The sequence below is a fragment of the Pelobates fuscus genome, chromosome 1 (assembly GCF_036172605.1).
Source record: "Pelobates fuscus isolate aPelFus1 chromosome 1, aPelFus1.pri, whole genome shotgun sequence".
In the NCBI taxonomy this organism is placed as follows: Eukaryota; Metazoa; Chordata; class Amphibia; order Anura; family Pelobatidae; genus Pelobates; species Pelobates fuscus.
In genome coordinates, this window is record NC_086317.1 from 365,211,670 (window position 1) to 365,234,250 (window position 22,581).

The 22,581-nt window shown below is 42.4% G+C and overlaps 1 protein-coding gene across 1 annotated transcript in view; it reads left to right on the plus strand.

The window, feature by feature from the left end:
- Positions 1–8,849: 8,849 nt before the first annotated feature.
- Positions 8,850–22,581, plus strand: part of DIAPH3 (diaphanous related formin 3) — a 747,362-nt gene continuing 733,630 nt past the window's right edge. Inside the window, exon 1 of the mRNA XM_063425945.1 lies at positions 8,850–9,142. Within this exon, the coding sequence (XP_063282015.1) occupies positions 9,044–9,142 (99 nt within the window). The 5' untranslated portion in view covers positions 8,850–9,043. The remainder of the gene's footprint in view (positions 9,143–22,581) is intronic.

The following is a 22,581-nucleotide window of genomic DNA, read 5'->3' on the forward strand; positions in this document are numbered from 1 at the left end:
GTAAAGGAGAAGTACAGAGTCAGGAGCGATCCGAGGTCAAGGGCACAAAGAGACAGCGTAAACGAGAACTAGCCGGGGTCTGGTACACAGGAATCAGCAAGCCGGCAAACAGTACAGACAAGGATAAAGCGAAAACGAAGTCAGAATACAAAGCCAAGGTCAAGTACGGAGAAACACAACTGAATACAACAAGCACTAAAGGGAACTGTAGCAGAAACCACGATAGGGCAAGGAACTAAGGGAAAAGGGTAAGTATAAGTAGCCTTCAAACTAACGTGATTGGCTCCTGTCACTTCCACTCCCCCAACAGGTAAGTGTATGGGGTGATTGGCGTGACAGGAGCCAATGGGAGCCTTTTTGCAATTTAGGCTCCCACTGTCTCTTTAAGAGCGCGCCCGAGATTCGCGGCGCGCTCTTAGCTGCAGGCGGGACACGTGACCGCTTCTCGCGGTCACTGCCCGCCTTCCTGTTTGAGCAGTCGGATGAGCCGCGCGCGGCTCGTGCAGCCGCAGGACCGCGCGCGGCTTGAAGAGAGGACCGCGGCCGGCCCCCGGATAAGGTAAGTACCGCTACAATTACCCATAACTAGATATGGCTTCCATATCTACAGTTGTTTTATGTTACTCTCCTCTTATCTATCATCAAAAGTGCATCCATACTTTTCATTGTGTATATTACCTTTAAAATTGATCAAATCCATTTTGAAATTACGTAAATGTGGCTCCTATTTGAACCCAAGTGTGTTCTATCTTTAGTGCCCTTATTTCCAATCATTATTTGTGCTCTATAATTTTTTTATTTTTTCTTACCTTCCCTAGTTCTTCCCTTCCCCTTGTTCTAACTTATCTGAAGTAACCGTTTTTGGGTATATTTCTAATTCTTGCATTAGTTCTCAGAGAATGGTCTTCTAGGTCTACTAACCTATTCTGCAGTGAGTCAATCTTCTTTATTTGTTCTCTATTTTCCTGTGAGGACATCTGTGTCAATGGTATTTTCTCTTCCAAGGATTTTACGCTGTTGCCCAGACCAGACAGATCAGATGTAATATCTATTTTAATCTCACGGGCATTTAGTTGTGTCTCTGTTCTTATAATTCCCATTGTGTCTCTAAAGATGATCTTAATAAGTCTGGCGTAATTGTTGATTGTTCAAGATCAGAGGATAAATCCATTTGTACTGCACCAGTTAATTTACCCGATGATAGTCTTTCTTTTTGGGCTACAGAAGGACTTGTCAGGGATAGAGATGTCCTGAATCGTACGCTGGTGAATAGTTCCCGGCGAACATAGCTTGTTCGCGTTCGCCACGGCGGGCGAACATATGCGATGTTCGGTCCGCCCCCTATTCGTCATCATTGAGTAAACTTTGACCCTGTACCTCACAGTCAGCAGACACATTCCAGCCAATCAGCAGCAGACCCTCCCAGACCCTCCCACCTCCTGGACAGCATCCATTTTAGATTCATTCGAAAGCTGCATTCTTAGTGAGAGGAGGGACAGTGTAGCTGCTGCTGATTTAATAGGGAAATCGATAGCTAGGCTAGTGTATTCAGTGTCCACTACAGTCCTGAAGGACTCATCCGATCTCTGCTGTAAGGACAGCACCCCAAAAAGCCCTTTTTAGGGCTAGAACATCAGTATGCTTATTTTTTGCCTGTGTAATCTAATTGCAGTTGCCTGCCTGCCAGCGTGTGTGTCAGGCTCACAGCGTATACTTGCCCAGTGCCACCACTCATATCTGGTGTCACAATAGCTTGCATTTAAAAAAACACAAAACTTTTTTGACTGTAATAGCAGTCAGTTTCCTTCACACGTGTGCGTTTCAGGGCCTGGCAGGGCACAGTGTCACACCAGTGCAACTCATATCTGGTGTAACAGTAGTGTACATTCAAAAAAAAAAACTAGAAATTTGACTGTGAAATAATAGCAGTCAGTTTCCTTCACACGTGTGCATTTCACGGCCTGCTAGGGCACAGTGTCACACCAGTGCAACTCATATCTGGTGTAACAGTAATGTACATTTAAAAAAAAAAAACTAGAAATTTGACTGTAAAATAATAGCAGTCAGTTTCCTTCACACGTGTGCGTTTCAGGGCCTGCCAGGGCACAGTGTCACACCTGTGCTACTCATATCTGATGTAACAGTAGTGTACATTTAAAAAAAAAACAACACTTTTTTGACAGTAAAATAATAGCAGTCAGTTTCCTTCACGCGTGTGCGTTTCAGGGCCTGCCAGGGCACAGTGTCACACCAGTGCAACTCATATCTGGTGTAACAGTAGTGTACATTTAAAAAAAAAAAAATACAGCGGGCTTGTTGTCACCTTTCGGGGACCCTTGGTGTTGTACGTGGCTGGGTGGAGGAAGAGACCTTCAATGACATCAGTGAGGACAAGGAACGGGACATGGCTAGCTTGGTATCCAACCTTGTGCAAATGGGGAGTTTGCGGTTGTGCAAATGGACTGTTTGCGGTGCGTTAAACGGGGAGTTTGCTCTGTCACTGTGAAGCGGGCATAACCCTTACACTACCTGATCGATACAACATCATACCTGATGTTTTAATTCCAAACAATTTAGGAAATTTAGGTGATTTATGCCCTTTATGGATTGAAACCAGACTCTGCATCAACTATGTAATTTTCCATGGGAGTTTTGCCATGGATCCCCCTCCGGCATGCCACAGTCCAGGTGTTAGTCCCCTTGACTGGGTGCTGTGATTCCCTTTCGCCCTAGAATAATGCCCAGTGTTCAGAGGCCACGTACCCTGAACTCAAAAAGTTCTGAGGACATAGTTGACTGGCTAACACAGGACACCCAATCTTTTACAGCTTCCGCTCAGAACCTTGACGCACGATCCTCCTCCAGCTTAGCTTCGGGCACCTCTCAAGTTACCACTCGCCCACCTGCCACCACCACCAACACTAGCACCACAGCCGCTTCACTTGATCTGTCAGAGGAGTTATTTACACATCAGTTGGAAGAAATTAGTGATGCGCAACCATTATTGCCAGAGGATGTAGATAACAGGGATATGTCTCAGTCAGGCAGCATTACACACATGGACGTACGGTGTGATGATGATGATGTTGTACCCGCTGCTGCTTCCTTTGCTGAGTTGTCAGATACAAGTGAAGTGGTTGATGGTGACGATGCGTCCGTGGATGTCACGTGGGTGCCCTCTAGAAGAGAAGAAGAACAGGGGGAAAGTTCAGATGGGGAGACAGAGAGGAGGAGGAGACGAGTTGGAAGCAGGGGGAGGTCGTCGCAAGGAGCTAGTGGCACAGTCAGACAGCATGCATCGGCACCTGGGGTCAGCCAGACAGCACGCCAATCAACGCATGCTGTTGCCACCACCAGAATGCCGTCATTGCAGAGCTCAGCAGTGTGGCATTTTTTTGTGTTTCTGCCACTGACAACAGCGATGCCATTTGCAACCTGTGCCAAAAGAAACTGAGTCGAGGGAAGTCCAACACCCACGTAGGTACAACTGCTTTGCAAAGGCACATGATCGCACATCACAAACACCTATGGGATCAACACATGAGTACAAGCAGCACACAAACTCAAAGCTGCCATCCTCCTCCTGGTCCAGCATCTTCAGCCACGTCAAACACTGCTGTCATCTTTTTCCATCTCCCGGTTCCTAAAATCGATGCCATATACACGTCCCCTGATAGGGGACGTAACAGGGATTAAACTGATAGGAATAGTACTACTTAACACACCTTATAATAACGCAGTGAGAGGCAATGCAGAGAGAGGAGTCTGAAGAAGAGGAGTCAGAGGAGGAAGGTGGCTTTGAGGAGGTGGAAGACCAAACACAGCAGGCATCCCAGGGGGCTTGTTGTCACCTGTCAGGGACCCTTGGTGTTGTACGTGGCTGGGTGGAGGAAGAGAGACCTTCAATGACATCAGTGAGGACAAGGAACGGGACATGGCTAGCTTGGTATCCAACCTTGTGCAAATGGGGAGTTTGCGGTTGTGCAAATGGACTTTTTGCAGTTGTTTGCGGTGCGTTAAATGGGGAGTTTGGTCTGTAACTGTGAAGCGGGCGTAACCCTTACACTACCTGATTGATACAACATCATACCTGATGTTTTAAAGCACGTTATTCCAAACAATTTAGGAATGTTAGGTGATTTATGCCCTTTATGGATTAAAACCAGACTCTGCATCAACTATGTAATTTTACATGGGAGTTTTGCCATGGATCCCCCTCCGGCATGCCACAGTCCAGGTGTTAGTCCCCTTGAAACAACGTTTCCATCACTATTGTGGCCAGAAAGAGTCCCTGTGGGTTTTAAAATTCGCCTGCCTATTGAAGTCTATGGCGGTTCGCCCGGTTCGCCTGTTCGCGAACATTTGCGGAAATTCGCGTTTGCCGTTCGCGACATCTCTAGTCAGGGATTTAAGTGTTTCTTTGTGAGAGGTAAGCAAGAAAAAGCCTGCTAGGTTTTTTATCTTTTTTGGGCTAACAGCTCTCTATCCATTTGATCTTTATCTTTTTTGTTACTGGTTTAGATTTATCTTTATTAACCATTTCTCAAGATTCCTCTCTGATTTTATTTACAAAATATAGCTGAAAAAAATAAAATAATAAAAAAACAACTTTGTTGAGAGGGATAGTTCTTCTTCTGATTAACTTTAGTCTACTTTCTCAAGAGGTTAAGTTCTCTAAATACTAGTAGTGCTTAGAGAATAATACATAGGCATGCGAACGATGAAGCGTTTTATTTTCCCACGACCTGCTTGGATTTCGTGAGAGTACGAATTAGCGTATCACACGAACGGGCTATTTTCACATAACTTTCTAGGAGTTTGAGAGAGTGCGAATGAATGTACGATACAAAGTACAAGGGGTTTGTTACAATTGGTGGCAAGCGGCGGGACCTGACTCCCGAATGGACTTCCCAAACAAGTGACAGCAGTGAATGACCCAGAAGTACAAAAGCCTCAAATGAACAACGCTGAAAGACCTACTGGAAGCTTGCGGTTGGTCGGCAAGTAATAAAAAGGAGGAGACCCTACCAGTGACCACTAGACTGCAAGCCAGCAGGGGAGAACTGATGCACTCCAAAGACCCTGAGGTAGGACACTATGTCCCGACCCTAGCAGAAAATCCCACCCCTTACTGGGGTATCCCCCAAGGTTTTGAAGGACAACAGAGGGCAGACCCATGTTAGAGGCGTATAGGAAACAGGCAGAGTGCCCCAATGAGCTATAGAGCAGTAAAGGTTTGAGTGGGAAAAGGGGCTGTTATAATGGGTTATTGGGTGGACAGAGAGCCGAACATCGCAAATGGCGAAAAGACAGCTGATAGTTCCCCGCAAATACCGGGCGGAGCTCCTTAAGCTTTGCCACAACATTTTCCCTAGCAGGACATCTGGGTATCTGGAAGACAAAAAACAGGCTAACACAGACATTCTTTTGGCCGGGAATCACATGGGATCTGCAGAATTACTGCCAAAAGATAGTGAAATGGGGTGACCATCCCAAGGCCAAGTTACACCCGTTGCACATAATTGAAGAACCCTTCCACCGGGTAGCAATGGACTTACCCTTTAGTAAGCCCAGCACCTTGGGCAAGAAATATATCCTTACCGTGGTAGACTACGCTACCCGGTACCCAGAGGTAGTAGCCCTCCCCAACATAGATGCTGAAATGGTAGCGGAAGCATTAGTTAAAATATTTACCCGGGTAGGTTTTCCTAGGCAGATTTTGTCTGACCATGGAACGCAATTTACGGCAAATGTTACCAAGCAACTGTGGCAGAGTTGCGCAGTCAAACCCCTGTTTAGTTCTCCGTATCAAGATTCCTTCCCCATTTCCTGTTTGCTTACAGCAAAGTGCCCCAGGAGTCTACAGGGTTCTCCCCCTTTGAACCCCTATATGGGATGAAAGTACGGGGACCCCTGGACTTCATACAGGAGCACTGGGAGGGTGACACAGGAGAAGGAGTGATCCCTATTGTGCCCTACATCCTGGATTTGAGGGACCCCCAGCAGGCTCTCTCTGACTCTATTAGGAAGAATCTGCAGGCGTCTCAGCAACGCCAGAAAAGGTGGTACGATAGGGGAGCCTGAGGTAGAATTCTAGAAATAGGACAGAAGGTACTAGCCCTGAAGTTGACAAAAAAAGACAAGCTCCAGGCCGCCTGGCAGGGACCCTTCCGAATAGTGGAGCGCATAAGAGACACTACCTATATTGTAGGGAAATATTCACATGAGAGGATACGACGATACTGACTGTGTGGTTCAAAGCCGGTGCGTGTGAAGGCATGGCGGTGGACAGTCGAGGGATCCTTGTGGCTGCTTGGGCCTGTGCCATAATGGTCCACCACCGGGTCCAAAAAAGGTCAAAGGCCGCCGCTATGCGGTCCTCCTGGGGGAGCTCGCTTGTCGGTGGCGTCGGTACAGAGTGGGTGTGTGGAGGCCCAGGAGCCCGAGCAGCAGCCGCCATCTTGGGTTCCAGATGAGGGGTGAATGCGATCGTGTGTGCTCGCAGAGTTCTGTGTCCCTGAGGAGGGTGGACCGGGATGACCCCCGCCGGTCCGTAGGGGGGGGAACGTGGGCCCAGCAGGGTATGTGCCGGATAGGCAAGCGGCGGGAGAGCGGCCGTCTCTCCCGCGCCGCCCGCGTGTGTAGGCCGCATGTCGGCGCCGGGCAGTATCTCTGCTTTCGAGGTGTCTTTAGAAAGGTCTCGGTGTCCGCTGCCCGGTATCAGCTTTTTAAGAGCCCAATTAGGGTGCCGTTTTGGTTTAAACCGCGTTAATAGCGGTTCGGCTCAGGAGCTGTTGCTTTGTGCGTCCGTTGCTCTTAGCGGTCAGGCTCCGCCCCCTTTCAGGGCTCTTTTGATCACTGAAAACAATCTCGGACACCTGTGATAATTAGATTGCCAGGTGAGTCCAATTTAAGGAAAAACTACTAAATGGGGGTGTTCCACATTATTAAGCAGAGCACCATTTTCATGCAATATGGGGAAGAAAAAGGATCTCTCTGCTGCCGAAAAGAGTGAAATAGTTCAATGCCTTGGAGAAGGTATGAAAACATTAGATATTTCACGAAAACTTAAGCGTGATCATCGCACTATTAAGAGATTTGTGGCTGATTCAGAGCACAGACGGGTTCGTGCAGATAAAGGCACATTGAGGAAGATTTCTGCCAGATCCATGTATCGGATCAAGAGAGTAGCTGCTAAAATACCATTACATAGCAGCAAACAGATATTTGAAGCTGATGGTGCCTCTGGAGTCCCACAGACATCAAGGTGTAGAGTCCTCCAGAGTCTTGCAACTATGCATAAACCTTCTATTCGGTCACCACTCACCAATGCCCACAAGCAAAAACGACTGCATTGGGCAGAAAAATACATGAAGACTAATTTTCAAACAGTCCTGTTCACTGATGAGTGCCGTGCACCCTGGATGGTCCAGATGGATGGAGTAGTGGATGGTTGGTGGACAGCCACCCTGTTCAACAAGGCTGCGAGGTCAGCAAGGCGGTGGTGGAGTCATGTTTTGGGCCGGAATCATGGGAAGAGAGCTGGTCAGCCCCTTTAGGGTCCCCGAAGGTGTAAAGATGACCTCTGCAAAGTATGTGGAGTTTCTGACTGACCACTTTCTTCCCTGGTACAGAAGGAAGAACTATGCTTTCCGTAATAAAATCATCTTCATGCATGACAATGCACCATCTCATGCTGCAAAGAATACCTCTGCATCAATGGCTGCTATGGGGATAAAAGGAGAGAAAGTCATGGTGTGTCCTCCATCCTCCCCTGACTTCAAACCTATTGAGAACCTTTGGAGCATCCTCAAGCAAAAGATCTATGAGGGTGGGAGGCAGTTTACATCCAAACAGCAGCTCTGGGAGGCTATTCTGACATCTTGCAAACAAATTCAAGCAGAAACTGTCCAAAAAATCACAAGTTCAATGGATGCAAGACTTGTGAAGCTGCTATCAAATAAGGGGTCCTTTGTTAAAATGTAACGTGACCTGTTAAAATGTTTAAAAAGTTAAAATTTTGTTATAAGTTTGATTGAAATAGCTTTTGATTTCAGTAAATATGCTGCAAACACAACAAATGACAATTTTCAGTTCTTTACAATCTATAAAGTGTTTTGAAACTTCCTGTGCGTAATAATTTGGAACAGTGCATTGTAAGTTTATGTTTAAAAAAACAAAAAAAAACTGTTATCATTAGGAGGTTTGTTCAATAAAATTTGAATTGTACTCTTAATAGTTGATAACATGAGAATTATGCTGACTGTTATTTCCATCAATTATTTAGGTAAATGAGAAAAATATAATTTGCACAATAATTTGGAACAGGGTGTAGTGTTTCCTTTAAATTTAAAAATGAACTTCAAATTCTCACTTTAGCGAATAACTCTGTCATACACATTATGATATGGGGTATATTTACTGAACAGCGAGATAAGCGTTGTTGGGGGGAAAACAAAACAAAACAAGAATGAGCTGATTTTCCAAATTGCTTTTCAAGACAGCTGAATTCTCCCTGAGTTTTATAGCTGTGCCTGTAACTTATGTTAAATGTGTAAAACATTCTATAATAGGCTACACAGAGCCCCTTGGAATCTTATCAAATATAATTACAACCATCAGAGCAGTAGGTCTGCCTGCTGTCAGAACCCCGGTACAGGTTATGGAAGTCCTATACTGCATAGCACAGGAACTCATTGCTTGCTGCCAGTCACCAATATGGACGTTTCCACCTCGCCATGTATCCTGGTTCGCCTGCTGCCCATCCCTGGAACGTTCACGGCATGTTGGCGGCTGCCATTGGCTGGGCACACTGCCGGGGGCGGGGCAGGAGTGGCGGGAACATTCAGTCAGGCGGTGGCTTGCAGGCTTTGCACGGTGTCCATGCAATCTGTCTGAGCCGCGGATATCCCAGCCTGGCTGTCAGTGAATGAGATAAGTGGATCAGCGCGGCCCTCCCCCAGGACTAGTAATCCGCTGTCAGTGTGCCGCCCGGGCTCAGCACGGCTCCCTGTACCGGCTGGGCTCTCACTGACTGTCCACCATGTACCGCAAGCAGCGGGGAGCTCCCCCAGGGAGCTCTGCCCACTCTGACACCCTGGGACACACAGGGGAGGACGGAGACAGGAAAATCAACAAGTTTGTAAGTATTGGAAGAAAAGGTATCAAACCTAAAAGGAGGGAGTGATGGAGGGGGGTTACATAAAGAAGTTTTTTACTATTATTATTTTATTTATATAGCACCAACAAATTCTGTAGTGCTGTACAGTGGGTGGACTAACAGACAAATTGTTTGTTTGTCACTGAGACAATGTCAGCTCTCAGTGTGACAGCTGACAGCGCAGTGTGCACTAACCATTTCTGCGCACAGTGTTTGCTTGTTGTGGCAGCGTTGTGTTCGTCGTGATGTGGTGGTGCATTGTGTCTACTTGTGATGTTTTAGTGGCACAATGTACGCTTGTCATGGTGCAGTTTGTGAGCTTGTTGTAACTTTGTGGCAGTGCACTGCGGGTACTTGCCATAACGTTGTTGTGACTCATTGCAGGTACTTGCCATAATGTTGTGGTGGCTCATTGCGGGTACTTGTCGTAACCTTGTGGTGGCTCATTGCGGGTACTTGTCGTAACCTTGTGGTGGCTCATTGCGGGTACTTGTCGTAACCTTGTGGTGACTCATTGCGGGTACTTGTCGTAACCTTGTGGTGGCTCATTGCGGGTACTTGTCGTAACCTTGTGGTGGCTCATTGCGGGTACTTGTCGTAACTTTGTGGTGGCTCATTGCGGGTTCTTGTCGTAACCTTGTGGTGGCTCATTGCGGGTTCTTGTCGTAACCTTGTGGTGGCTCATTGCGGGTTCTTGTCGTAACCTTGTGGTGGCTCATTGTGGGTACTTGTCGTAACCTTGTGGTGGCTCATTGCGGGTACTTGTCGAACCTTGTGGCGGCTCATTGCGGGTACTTGTCGTAACCTTGTGGCGGCTCATTGCGGGTACTTGTCGTAACCTTGTGGCGGCTCATTGCGGGTACTTGTCGTAACCTTGTGGCGGCTCATTGCGGGTACTTGTCGTAACCTTGTGGTGGCTCATTGCGGGTACTTGTCGTAACCTTGTGGTGGCTCATTGCGGGTACTTGTCGTAACCTTGTGGTGGCTCATTGCGGGTACTTGTCGTAACCTTGTGGTGGCTCATTGCGGGTACTTGTCGTAACCTTGTGGTGGCTCATTGCGGGTACTTGTCGTAACCTTGTGGTGGCTCATTGCTGTTTGCTGTTATGTTGTGGAAGCGCATTGTGGTTGCTTGTCGTAATGTGGTGGCACATTGCGGATGCTTGTAGTGCCGTGGTGGAGCCGCAGTGATTTGGGCTTGTGATGGAGACGTGCCTTCGTGCTCGTCATGGCGCCGCGCTTTCGGGCTCGTGGTGGCCACGTGCCTTGCTTTGCTGTGACGTGGGTGCAGTGTGTGTGGGCTCGCACGGACGCTGTGGTGTCGCATGTGTGCGTTTGGAGTCACTAAGTTACTGTTGTGGCGGCACACTGTGTGCATTCGCTGTGGCAGCTAGAGGTGCACTGTGAGGCACTGTTGTTGAAGCACTGCATGCAGAACAGAATTAACCATAATGTACTCTTAGGCAGCTGATTATGGCCTAGAGCAGGCATAGGCAACCTTCGGCACTCCCAGATGTTTTGGATTACACCTCCCGTCATGCTTTGCCCGCATTATGAGTGTCGGAGCTTTATGGGGGATGTAGTCCACAGCATCTGTTGTCTCAAAGGTTGCCTACCCCTGGCCTAGAGTGTAGAAAGGGGCTTTGGAACCATGAATTTGCATGTCCCCTTTCACTATCCCTCTGTAAATAATGCCGGGAAGCTCCAAACTTGCCTTGAGCCCTGTGGAAATCTTAAAGGGACTCTCCAGTGCCAGAAAAAACATATTAGTTTTCCTGGCACCGCAGTACCCATCTCTCTCCCACCCTCCATCCCAAGTTGTTTGTCGCTCTGCCTACTCTCCTCCCAAAAACGTCAGCCGGTGGGGGAGACCTAATGCGCATGCACGGACAGTGGCCACACATGTGCATTAGACCTCCCCATAGGAAAGCATTATTCAGTTTATAAAAACTGCAGGGTAATTATTGCAGTCTATAAAAACTGAAATAACTACACGTGCAGGGTTAAGGGTAGTGGGAGTTGGCACCCAGACCACTCCAATGGGCAGAAGTGGTCTGGGTGCCTCGAGTGTACCTTTAATTCTTCTCTCGCTACGTGCACTCCTGCTGCCTGGCAGGTCACTGTGCTTTTCAATCAGTCAGTCATGAGTAACCCAAGCTTTCAGTATAGGGTACATCATTCTGCCCTTTGTCATACAGTATACCTCCCAACATTGAATAAAACTGGGATATGGCAGGCCAGTATGCGAGCGTGTTGATGTTGGGAAAGGTGGGCCCACACAAAAGGGATGCGATTGTATGCATTCATGTCAGGCTGACAGTCTCTTTGGCCCTACTCAGGGCTGCTCGTGTTTTAACACTTTTTTTTTTAAATTCTTTATGTTTGTATTGCATGGAATGCATTGATATGGTAGTTTGGGCTTTTGCAGAAGCCGTTTCGTACCATTTTAGTCATAAATATTGCTTAGAGCATATATGTGGCAGTGCGTTTAAAGAAAATAAGTCATTTGGTTAGCGCATGGAACTTTATGCATCCAGGTATTTGACTTGCATTCCTACAGTATTTTACCTCTTAGGCCCAAATAATGTATGGGTCGCCAAGAGTAAAACAACAGAAATGTATAACTTAATAACAGTAACCTGTACACTTGTATTGATCCGAGTCCTGTGGTGTGTCCCTGAGAGTCATCTTAGGCGTGACTGGGCGTGTTCCCTCCCCCCTGCCCGTTTTAACACTTTTGAATACCCTGAGTACCCTTTGTGTAAAGTGAATAAGTCTAATAATGCTTTTTACTGTGCCCCAGTCCGAGGTGCAGGACACTAAAGAGCAAACCCAGGATGTTGATAAAGGAGCTTAATGTTGTCTTGTGTGATTAGGGACAGAAGGAAGTTTTGTTACTTTGTATCTTTGTACCCAATGAAAAAACTACTATCATTAATGTATCTGTAATGCTACTGCAATCTTTTATACCACGACATTATAGTGTAAAGTAATTGAACTGTATACCATGTAAACTAGGTATTCCTAAATTGGTTTTCAACCCAGTGAATGCATAAAAAAGGAAAATTGTATTTTATTTTTACTTTTAATCCTGTCTGCAACCATTTTTAAATTAAATCAATCATTTTGACCTTTTGTTAGGCTTTAGTGAGCACACAGCTATACAGTCACCACTGTACATTTGTTATTTTTTATAGAGCATATATATATATATTTCAGCTGTACATTTGATATATTTAAAGGTACACTAAGTATCATAGCCACTAAAATGTCTTAGTGGTTATGGTGCATTGGGGTGCTATTCACTTTTCTACGTCAAACCTCTTTTTATGATTTGGCAAAATGTAAAATATGTGGGCTCTCCTGGCAGTATCAAAATTAAACCGCATTATGTAAACCTAGTATTGGGTGTGAGGAGAGAACACCAAGGTTTTAACCCACTAAAAAAAAAAAAAAAGAAAATCTCACTTGAAGTCCACTAGGACTGCAAACAGCATTCTCACATAAGGCCAATAGAAATGCAAGGTCCTCTCTATGCTAACTTTAAAGAGATTCTCCAGTGCCAGGAAAACATATTAGTTTTCCTGGCACTGCAGGACCCTCTCGTGCCACTCTTCCTCCCACCCCACATCCCAAGTTGTTGACTTACTGGAGTCCGGCGCTGGGTCAGGCTCCGCCTTCTCTCTTCACCTGCCGATGTCAGCCGGCGCGGGAAACCTTAATGCGCATGCGCGGCAATGGCTGTGCACGAGCATTAGATCTCCCCTTGGGAAAGCATTGTATAATGCTTTCCTATGGGGATTTCCTCTATGCTGGAGGTCCTCACATAGCGTGAGGACATCCAGCGTCGTTTTAAAACACTTTTCGTGTTCTAAGTAGACAGACACTAGAGGAGGTTTTTATGAAAACTGCAATAGTTACACTTGCAGGGTTAAGGGTAGTGGGAGTTGGCACCCAGACCACTCCAATGGGCAGAAGTGGTCTGGATGCCTGGAGTATCCCTTTAAATCAGTTACAATATAGTCATCCTAACCTTCCTTCTAATCCTTACATACAATTGTGCTCAAATGTTTGCATACCCTGTCAGAACTTTTGAAATTTTGGCATTCATTTTGCCCACTAAAAACATTTTCCATACAAAAATCCATATTGCTAAACAGCCAGCAATTTACAATAAAATCCAAATACCTTTATTTTTTCTTATAGAAATAAAAACACATGGGAGACACAAAAAAAGTTCATGCTTTACATGTTTCGCGAAGCCAACTAGATTCATGTTCAAAACATTCAAACAGGGTTTACATTTTTTTTTTTTTTTTTTTTTAAATCAAACATTAATGACATGTTACAATTAGGTAGCGATATTGTTTTCACATAATTGTTATGGGCAAAGTGCTGGCAATAAAGTCAGCATGAAAGCATTTTATGAGGCACACTCTTGGATTCAAACAAGTACAACAAGATATATGTCAAACATATATTCATAATGCTATACTGACCTGCTCAATGTTTAAGGTATTGCCCCTAAACATTGTGCACATGCCCCTGTGGATTTAAAGGACATCCATGTTGTATAATGTTTAGAAAACATTGTCTAACAATGTTTAATTAATGAGATAAAAAAATATTTCCTCCCCACCTGTGTGTAACACCAAACTCCATGAACAGGTTGCCCATGGGTGAGTAACACAGTGTAACAAAGGTCTTGTTGCTCAGCTCTCAGGTAATTTAACACTATTTCCCTCATAAAGAAATAATATTGAATCTGTCCTAGTTTTAACCTCTGCCCTTCATAGGTACAGAAGAAGCCCCCCTCCCCCCTAAAAAAAACCCCAAAAACAAACAAGACAGCTTGTTAGGAATTTATTCCCCTATCAGATTGAGTGCAGGAAGTTGCCTACTACTGCTGTATTGCAGGTCCTATCATGCTAAGTGTGATTCTGGCCGAGACCAGTGGGAGTTAAAATTAATCATTTACGCAATAACCCAATAACTGACATATATAAATATATATTGTTCTCTCTCTACTTACTTTTTGAAATAATCAGCTCCTGGACCCAACATGTGCGCGGTGGATGCTTTTCTTCAGGACTGGGAGCCTTTGCGTTTCCACCATTCACTATGATCTCCAGTGTCCTGCTCCAGATAAGTCAACAGGTATCGTTGGTGTTGCTGACGCCTCTTTGGCAAGGCCAGGCTTGGTTTCCCGAATTGCTGGAGCTGTCATGTCGGGACTCGCTTCTCCTTCTGTCTCCGCAGATGCTCCTCTTGGACTCACTGGGCAACCATCACCCTCCACTTGGTGGCCTGGAATCTTTCCGGGGTACCTGGTATGTCAACGAACTATCTGGGTCTGCTAGAAGCCTCCTCTGGGATTCTTGTGCCCGGGAACGAGGAGATGTTACCTGTCTGCATGGAACATTTGGTGTCGTTGGTGCTGGAACGGAGTATCGATCCCTTTACAGCGCCTGTATCCAGCGTTCTGAATTTCCTCTCTTCGGCCAAGGACAGTCATACTGTTCTGTTAACGTTGCCAGGTATGCCATTTCAGCGGCTCATGTCCCCCTTCAAGGGACTCCCATTGGCCAGGACCCATTGGTTTGTAGACTCCTTAGAGGTATCAGACTGTAACGTCCGCCGGCACCTAAATATACATCCCTCTGGGTTGTGCACCGGGTTTTGGACTTCATCCAGGAATGGCCGGATAATCGTGACCTCTCACTATGACAGTTGTTGGCCAAGTTTGCGCTACTTTTGTGCCTCGACTCTTTCCGTCGGATCTCCGACGTCCGGGCATTTGACATTGACGCGTTAAATTTTTACCCGGAAGGGGTGACTTTTTCGGTGTCTAGACGTACCAAGTCTGACTCGATTGCCATTTTCTACCCATATTTCCGAGAGGCTCCTAAGCTCTGCGTGGTGGCTGCACTGTCCTGCTATGTGGCGGTTACTACTAGACTTCGTGATTCCCGATCAGGACAACTGTTGGTGTCTTATGTGCGTCCACATAAACCGGTCTCTTCCACTACCTTTGCTCGTTGGATCAGATGGTTACTGTCGTTAGCCAGTGTGGACTCTTCTTTTGGTGCTCATTTGGTTAGGGGCGCAGCGGAGTCGGGTGCCCTGGTGGCTGGCGCTTCCCTTTGTGACACATATTATATACTGTATTTAGAGGGCAAACAGGGCTTTAATTTGATGTCACATATACATAGATACACATAAAATTTAGAAGCAATAGCTTCCTGGTTACTTGCCAAGTTATTTGCACACCTGTTCCTATTAAAGGACAACTAAGGTCACCCACACCCCTTCTTAATATTTTGTAGAAACTGCATTGTTTACATTGAATGGCTAAACACATCCTTAGATGCTATATTTAGTTAACTTAGATTTTTATTAGCAAAGAGGAGTGCAAAGTCATAGCTATATTATATAATATATTTTAACAAACATTATTTTCAGAATTAAAGATTCACTTTAAATAGATGTATTATAAAGCCATTTTAATTTTTAGAAGTGGAAACTCTGGATCCCCTGAAACCTATAAATAACACTTTCACTGCAGGGGCACACTGGACAGATGCACGTCTCTTACATTCCTGTATCCCTCAGAGCTGATTTTGCATGAATTAAAGCATTAAAAAAACTGTGTCTCTTTAAATACATAAGAAGCAAAAATATAAAGCCTATGGCATTTAGTGTTTTATCGTCAGAAGCCGATTTTGATTTTTTGTGTTCCATTTCTTGGCATATTTGTCTCTTGTTTCATACTGGTGCTCTTGGTAGTCTAGCTTGAATATTGAGAAGTGTTTTTCTACACCATAGTCTTCTTTAGTTTATAAATCTTTGAGGTTCTTAAATGGGCAATGTGGCTACTTATCTCATTAAAGTGGCTACAGTGACTGGAGCTGGCACCATTATTCAATTCACTTAACCCCTTAAGGACACCACTTCAGAAGCTTGTCTTACGCTTAAGGACACAAGCCATTTTTGAATTTTTTTGCTGTTTGTGTTCAAACGCAATTTGCATCTCTGTCATTTATTGCCCAAACACATATTATATACTGTTTTTAGAGGGCAAACAGGGCTTTAATTTGATGTCACATATACATAGATATTTTTTTCACAGTTTTGGCAATAATAGCATGTGCATAATATGTCCAGCTTAGAAAAAGTAATTCAAAATAAATTCATTTATGTGTCTTGATTTATAGAGTACATCATATGTATAGGATTTCAGCTTATTTTGAAAGTTGCTAAATATTGGAGTAAAATTATGTTTTTTCTTTATTTTATCATATTCACATATAACAAGGTTTTTGTAATGTGTATTTCGTAAAGCTGGTGTGTGCTATTCCTGCACAGAACCCCATATTGTGTTCAGCTACATCTGCTGAGTATAACGATACCCCCTTTGGCACTATTCTGTAAAGCTACAATGCCATATAATAGACAATGCTGTTTCTATAGTTAGAATTTCAAAAGGCATATTTTGAACACTAACTTCCACCCCACCAGCTAGCTAAATATATCATTTTAATATATTTAAAATAAAATAAAATTAACCCGTGAGGGTTACAAAAAATAAAAGTTGACCCTTAAAAAAAAAAAAAAAAAAAAAATCAGATCACAGTGAAATGTCCCTGCCAATTGATCACTGTAGTCATCCGGCGGTAAGGGGTTAAACTGATTTTATTATCTTTTATTCTAAATGTGAGTCCCTTAAAGCACATCCCCACTACTGACTAAGATGATGAGGTAGCATGATCTGAGGAACAGTGTATGGCTGTCACTGGTTCAAATTCTGCAGCACTAAAAATATTATTTTTACACACCCACCCTGCTCGAACATACAAGTTTATATTAAACTGCTCTAAAAAGGTTTAGCACTGAACGGAGGAACAATGCCAGAGAACTCAAGGCACTTAAATTTAATAAGGCGAAATGGTTATAATGCTTAGTGTCCCTTAAAGTGACTAAGCCATTTCTTGCCGTATGTGTAAAGTGGGATCCCAGACCCGAATACTTGTGTAAGTTTGCCACTAGCCAGTTCATTATGGAGTTGGTTTAATTCTCACTTTGTAAGTTATACAGAGGCAGATAGTTTGCACCATTTGTTGCTGATATAGTTTTTGCTGCAACTCCTGCCCCAACCTATAGTCAAGTTTGGGTTTGAATAGATTTTCACTCCGCTTCATATACAGTTTTATTTTTTTCACAGTCCTAAGCTCTTACAATGATTGGGGGGGACAGTCATATAATTAACCAGATTCACTTTATCAGTCTATTTTATTAAAAGATCACTAGTTATTTACTAAAGAGAAAACTCAAAGTGAATGTCAAATTTAATGCCAGAGCAGCTGAACTGAAAGCTTAGTGATTTGTTTACTAGAATTATTCTAGTTAGCCTATTTTGACCATAAACTTCAAAATTCACTTTAAACTCTCATTTTAGTTTATAACCCTGATGAAATAGGCTGATGAGATGAATCTGTGTATGTATGTGTTTCTAACTTCTTTCATACTCTCTGTTGAACTGACCCAAAGGGTAAATAAAGTATACATAGTGTGATGAGTTTTTACTTTTCTGTCTTTCTGCCTCTTTATCTCTAGGAAAAAAAAAAAAAACTGTCCCCCAGAAGAGGGTGATAGAATCCTCCAGTATTAAAATTTGTATTTTATGGATTACATATTGTTTAAGAGCTGTGCCAGTAAAAAATAATTGACCACTATAGGACCGCATAACACCGGGTGATGGCATCATGTGTTTAAGGTGCCAACATGGCTTGATGCTTGGTAGAATAAAGGAGCCCCAGGTATCATTCCATACCCGATAGTCCCATCTGTCAGACTGACAGATGAGCTGTGTACAGCCCTTTAAATCGCCTCAGCTGTGCGTGATGGTGCTTGCAGGGGACAGAATCACGTTAGGCATAGGGTTAGAGGTAAGATTAAGGGTAGGGATAGGTTTAGAAATAGCACCAATATCTGGCATCACTCAATATAGTGCATAGTAATTAAGGAAAGCACCATTTTAAGGAAAGATGCACATACTGTCTGTTATTTGACCCAACAGTTCCTCAAACTCCATGCAAAAGTATATATATGGTTATCGAGGGATAAGTGCAGGAGGATTAAAATTCCATCGCTGCCTGCTTCAATTGCTCACTGCTGCCTGGGGGAGGGGGCCTAAGGTGACCTGTTGTGGCCAGGGCTGACAGACACTCCATAGCAACCTAGGCTATCTTGAGCTCTGTTTGGTTTTATCATCATGTATACAAATGGGGTATGAAAAGAAAGCACTATCTTATTTAAAAAAAAATAAAAAAATACATATAGTATGTATGGGTGCTCTTCAACAGGGTGAAATTGGTAGAGTGAACACATGGCAAAAGTGCCAGAGAAGCTTCTGTCACAATCGTGGCACATTTCAAACGATCCTTGAGGGGTTAATTAAAATAATACCAAGTGTATACACAAAGGTGACTTACACCATTCTAACACATTTAATTTTTCTTTTGCAATGCATGCTTACTAAGCTACTGGCGATTACATAAGAGTTTATAATTGCAGACTTAGGCAAGGTGCTATATTGCTAATCACTGTATGTGCTTGGTAGATCCTATCAAGTTGTTGTGATCTTATTAGCCATTTGTGTAGAAACACATGTCCATGTTTTGCAGTGCTGCCATGAAATACAATTTAAACTTCGTAAATATAGTATGGGGTCAGCATGTGCCATGTTCTGATAACAATTGCCTGTGGACTTAAAAGGGGCATGACCACTGCAAATGCACAGTGAAGAATCATATTGTAAACTGGAATGGGGTGGAAGAAATGTTTAATATTATTTTTATATATTTATGTCCATGTGTTTGTCACATAATTGTATAATGCTTCTCACCCTGTATCTCATTACTACAGGACATGATGGGTATAACAGTATGCATTTATTTTTTTAGCGTATTGTTATTCACTTAGACTCACTTGTTTGAGAACTATTTGTAATTGAAACTTGTTTAAGAAAATCAATTAACTGTTTTTGTTTCATGGAACAGGTCTGTACACATTATTTGGTATACTACACCCCTCCTCATATTTCTGTTATTGGGATAAATTATATCATGCTTTTGGCTACTAATGGAAAAGCAATTCTAAAAAGTGTTTATTTAGACTACCACCATGACATACAAATGTAAAATGCCAGTTATCAGGTGTTTTTTTTTTTTTTTTTTTTTTAGTTATCATAAATACGCTTTTGTGTAGAAGACATACAAATACTTTTGTTGGTACTGGTTTAGCCACTTAACTAAATGAGAATAAAATACCTTTTATTGGCCAACGAAGAAGGGGTATTTTACATGCTTTCAGAACACTAAAACGTCTGTTCATCAGACATAGAAGTGATGTCAATAACCTTAAACAAACTAGGTTACAGTTAAATGGGAACTGTAATGTTTAAGATCCCCCCCCCCCCCCCCCCCCTTCTCCCCCAGTACTGTGGTTGGTTATTCCTATATTTAGTACATATTTATTTGTGAGGTGTGAAAATATTAAATGTATACATCTACACCTCTTAATCTTGCAACTGGGTACATCCATCTTAATCCACTGTCATTCGTGATTCCTCTCTTGCAACTGTCATTAGTCTAATACTATCCTTACCTTTTGTGTCACTTTACACTACTCCCTCTAGCATGTAAGCTCATTGAGCAGGGCCCTCAACCCCTCTGTTCCTGTGCGTCCAACTCGTCTGGTTACATTACAACTACATGTTAGTTAGTTCACCCACTGTAAAGCGCTGCGGAATTTGTTGGCGCTATATAAATAACCTAATAATAATTCATTGTTATTCGATCTATCCTTTTAACTTGGCAGTCAGCACAGGATAAGCATACAGAAAATAGGAGAAATAATAAGTTTAAATTTCTTCTCTTCATTTAAAATGTTTGCCCTAGCTTTTTCTTGTCTGAGCTGGAAAAGTTTCAGTATACGTTAAAAAGAACATGGGGCCCCATTATGAAAGGCGTTTTTTCACGTTTTATTCAGTTGTATAAATTCCAGAGAAGTCACACCTGCTTAAGCATAGGGGAACCGCATTCGGTATGCTATGTACTGGCCACACTTTGCACCAGCTAAATACCACCTCATGTCCGCTGACCCCAATTACATACTATTGCTCGGAGTAGATCTCCGAGCAATAGCCTTACAGCACTTCCTTGTAAACTAGGTATATGTGCACCAATTGTGTGACACTTACTGACCTATAGTGGTACTGTTACCCGAGTGCCCCCCAACTGCAAATATTTTGCCATCATCAAATCAAACACTTAATTTAACCCCTTAACGGGGCCGTCCTGACTTTAAAGGGCGCATATATATATATATATATATAACATGGGGGATGGTTGCACTCACCTGAACATGCTTAAATGGGGTGCTGCTGGGGGCCATATTATACAATAAACAATACACAAGTTCCAGCGCACTCTCCTATCTACTAAACAGCAACTTCAATGTTGACAGATTTTTATATATATATATATATATATATATGTGTATGTATATGTAATGTGTATATGTAACGTCATACAGTGTATTTTAATATTAGTATATATTAATATTAAAATACACTTAGAATGACGTTACACATATATAATTACATATGTATGTATAATTACAATAATAAATCCTACGCAAACCAATTAAAACAATACTAAGTTTGAATTCCACAAACAGAATGTGATGACAATAAAAACGATTTAAAACAAATAATAAATAAAATAAAATATTGAATTTTTTTTTAAATATAAATTATATATTCATATGTAATTTCATTCTAACTGTATTTTGTTATTAATATATATATATATATATTGGTAACAAAATACACTTAGAATGACATTCTATATATATCTGTCTATATATAAAATAGAGAGAGAGAATTACATAAAAGATTACATTAGTATACACGTAGAATTTAAATACCTATAAATGCATATATATTAAAATTCTACGTGTATATTTAAATAACCTTTTAACGTAATTATGTGATTTGATTAATTAAAATTTGATTGACATGCCTGACTACACAGGGAGAAAGTGCAGAGAATTTAATTTGCAAGCACTATATTTGACCCTGTAACTCTCCAAAACACCATAAAACCTGTACATAGGGGGTACTGTTTTACTTGGGAGACTTCGCTGAACTCAAATATTAGTGTTTCAAACTGGTAAATTGTATTACAACGATAATATTTTAAGTAAAAGTGCAGTTTTTTGCATTTTTTACAAACTAACTGAACTTTTATGGACTATATTATTGTTGTAATATGTTTTACTGTTTTAAAACACTAATATTTGTGTTTAGTGAAGTCTCCCAAGAATAACAGGTTTTATGTCTCCCATGTACAGGTTTTATGGTGTTTTGGAAAGTTAGAGAGTCACATATAAGGCTTGCATTTAATTTTTTTGACATTTGCCAGATTGGTTATGTTGCCTTTGAGAGCGTATGGTAGCCCAGGAATGAGAATTACCCCCATTATGGCATACCATTTGCAAAAGTAGACAACCTGAGGTATTGCAAGTGGGGTATGTCCAGTCTTTCTTAGTAGCCACTTAGTCACAAACACTGGCCAAATATTAGTTTTTTGCTTTTTTCACACAAAAACAAATATGAACACTAACTTTGGCCAGTGTTTGTGACTAAGTGGCTACTAAAAAAGGCTAAACATACCCCACTTTCAATACCTTGGCGTGTCTACTTTTTGAAATGGTATGCCATTATGGGGGTAATTCTCATTCCTGGGCTACCACACCGTCTCAAATTTTTTAAAAAAATTTAAATCTCAGTTTTTTTTTTTTTATTCATAATAAATTGTTTCATATATAAATATTTGATATGAAATGAAAGCCCTGTTTCTCCTGAACAAAATGATATATACGGTTTTGTGACCAAATGGCTTCTAAAAAAGACTGGACATACCCCATTTGCAATACTTTGGGTTGTCTACTATTGCAAATGGTATTCCATTATGGGTGTAAATTTTATTCTTGGGCTACCATACAGTCCCAAAGGCAAAGTAACCAATCTGGCAAATTTCAATTTCAAATGTAACGTGTGCTATATTTGACCCTATAACTTCCCAAATCACCATAAAACCTGTACATAGGGGGTACTGTTTTACACGTGAGACTTTGCTGAATACAAATATGTGTATTTTATTGCAGTAAAAGCAAAACAGTATTATGACATTCACAGTTAAAATGTCACGTAGAACTAAAAAAATAACAAAATATCTTATTTTCTCCCATTTTTTTTATATTAAATTATGTTTCATAGCTAAATATTTGATATTAAATGAAAGCCCTGTTTCCCCTGAATAAAATTATATATAATAAGGGGGGGTGCATTTAATATG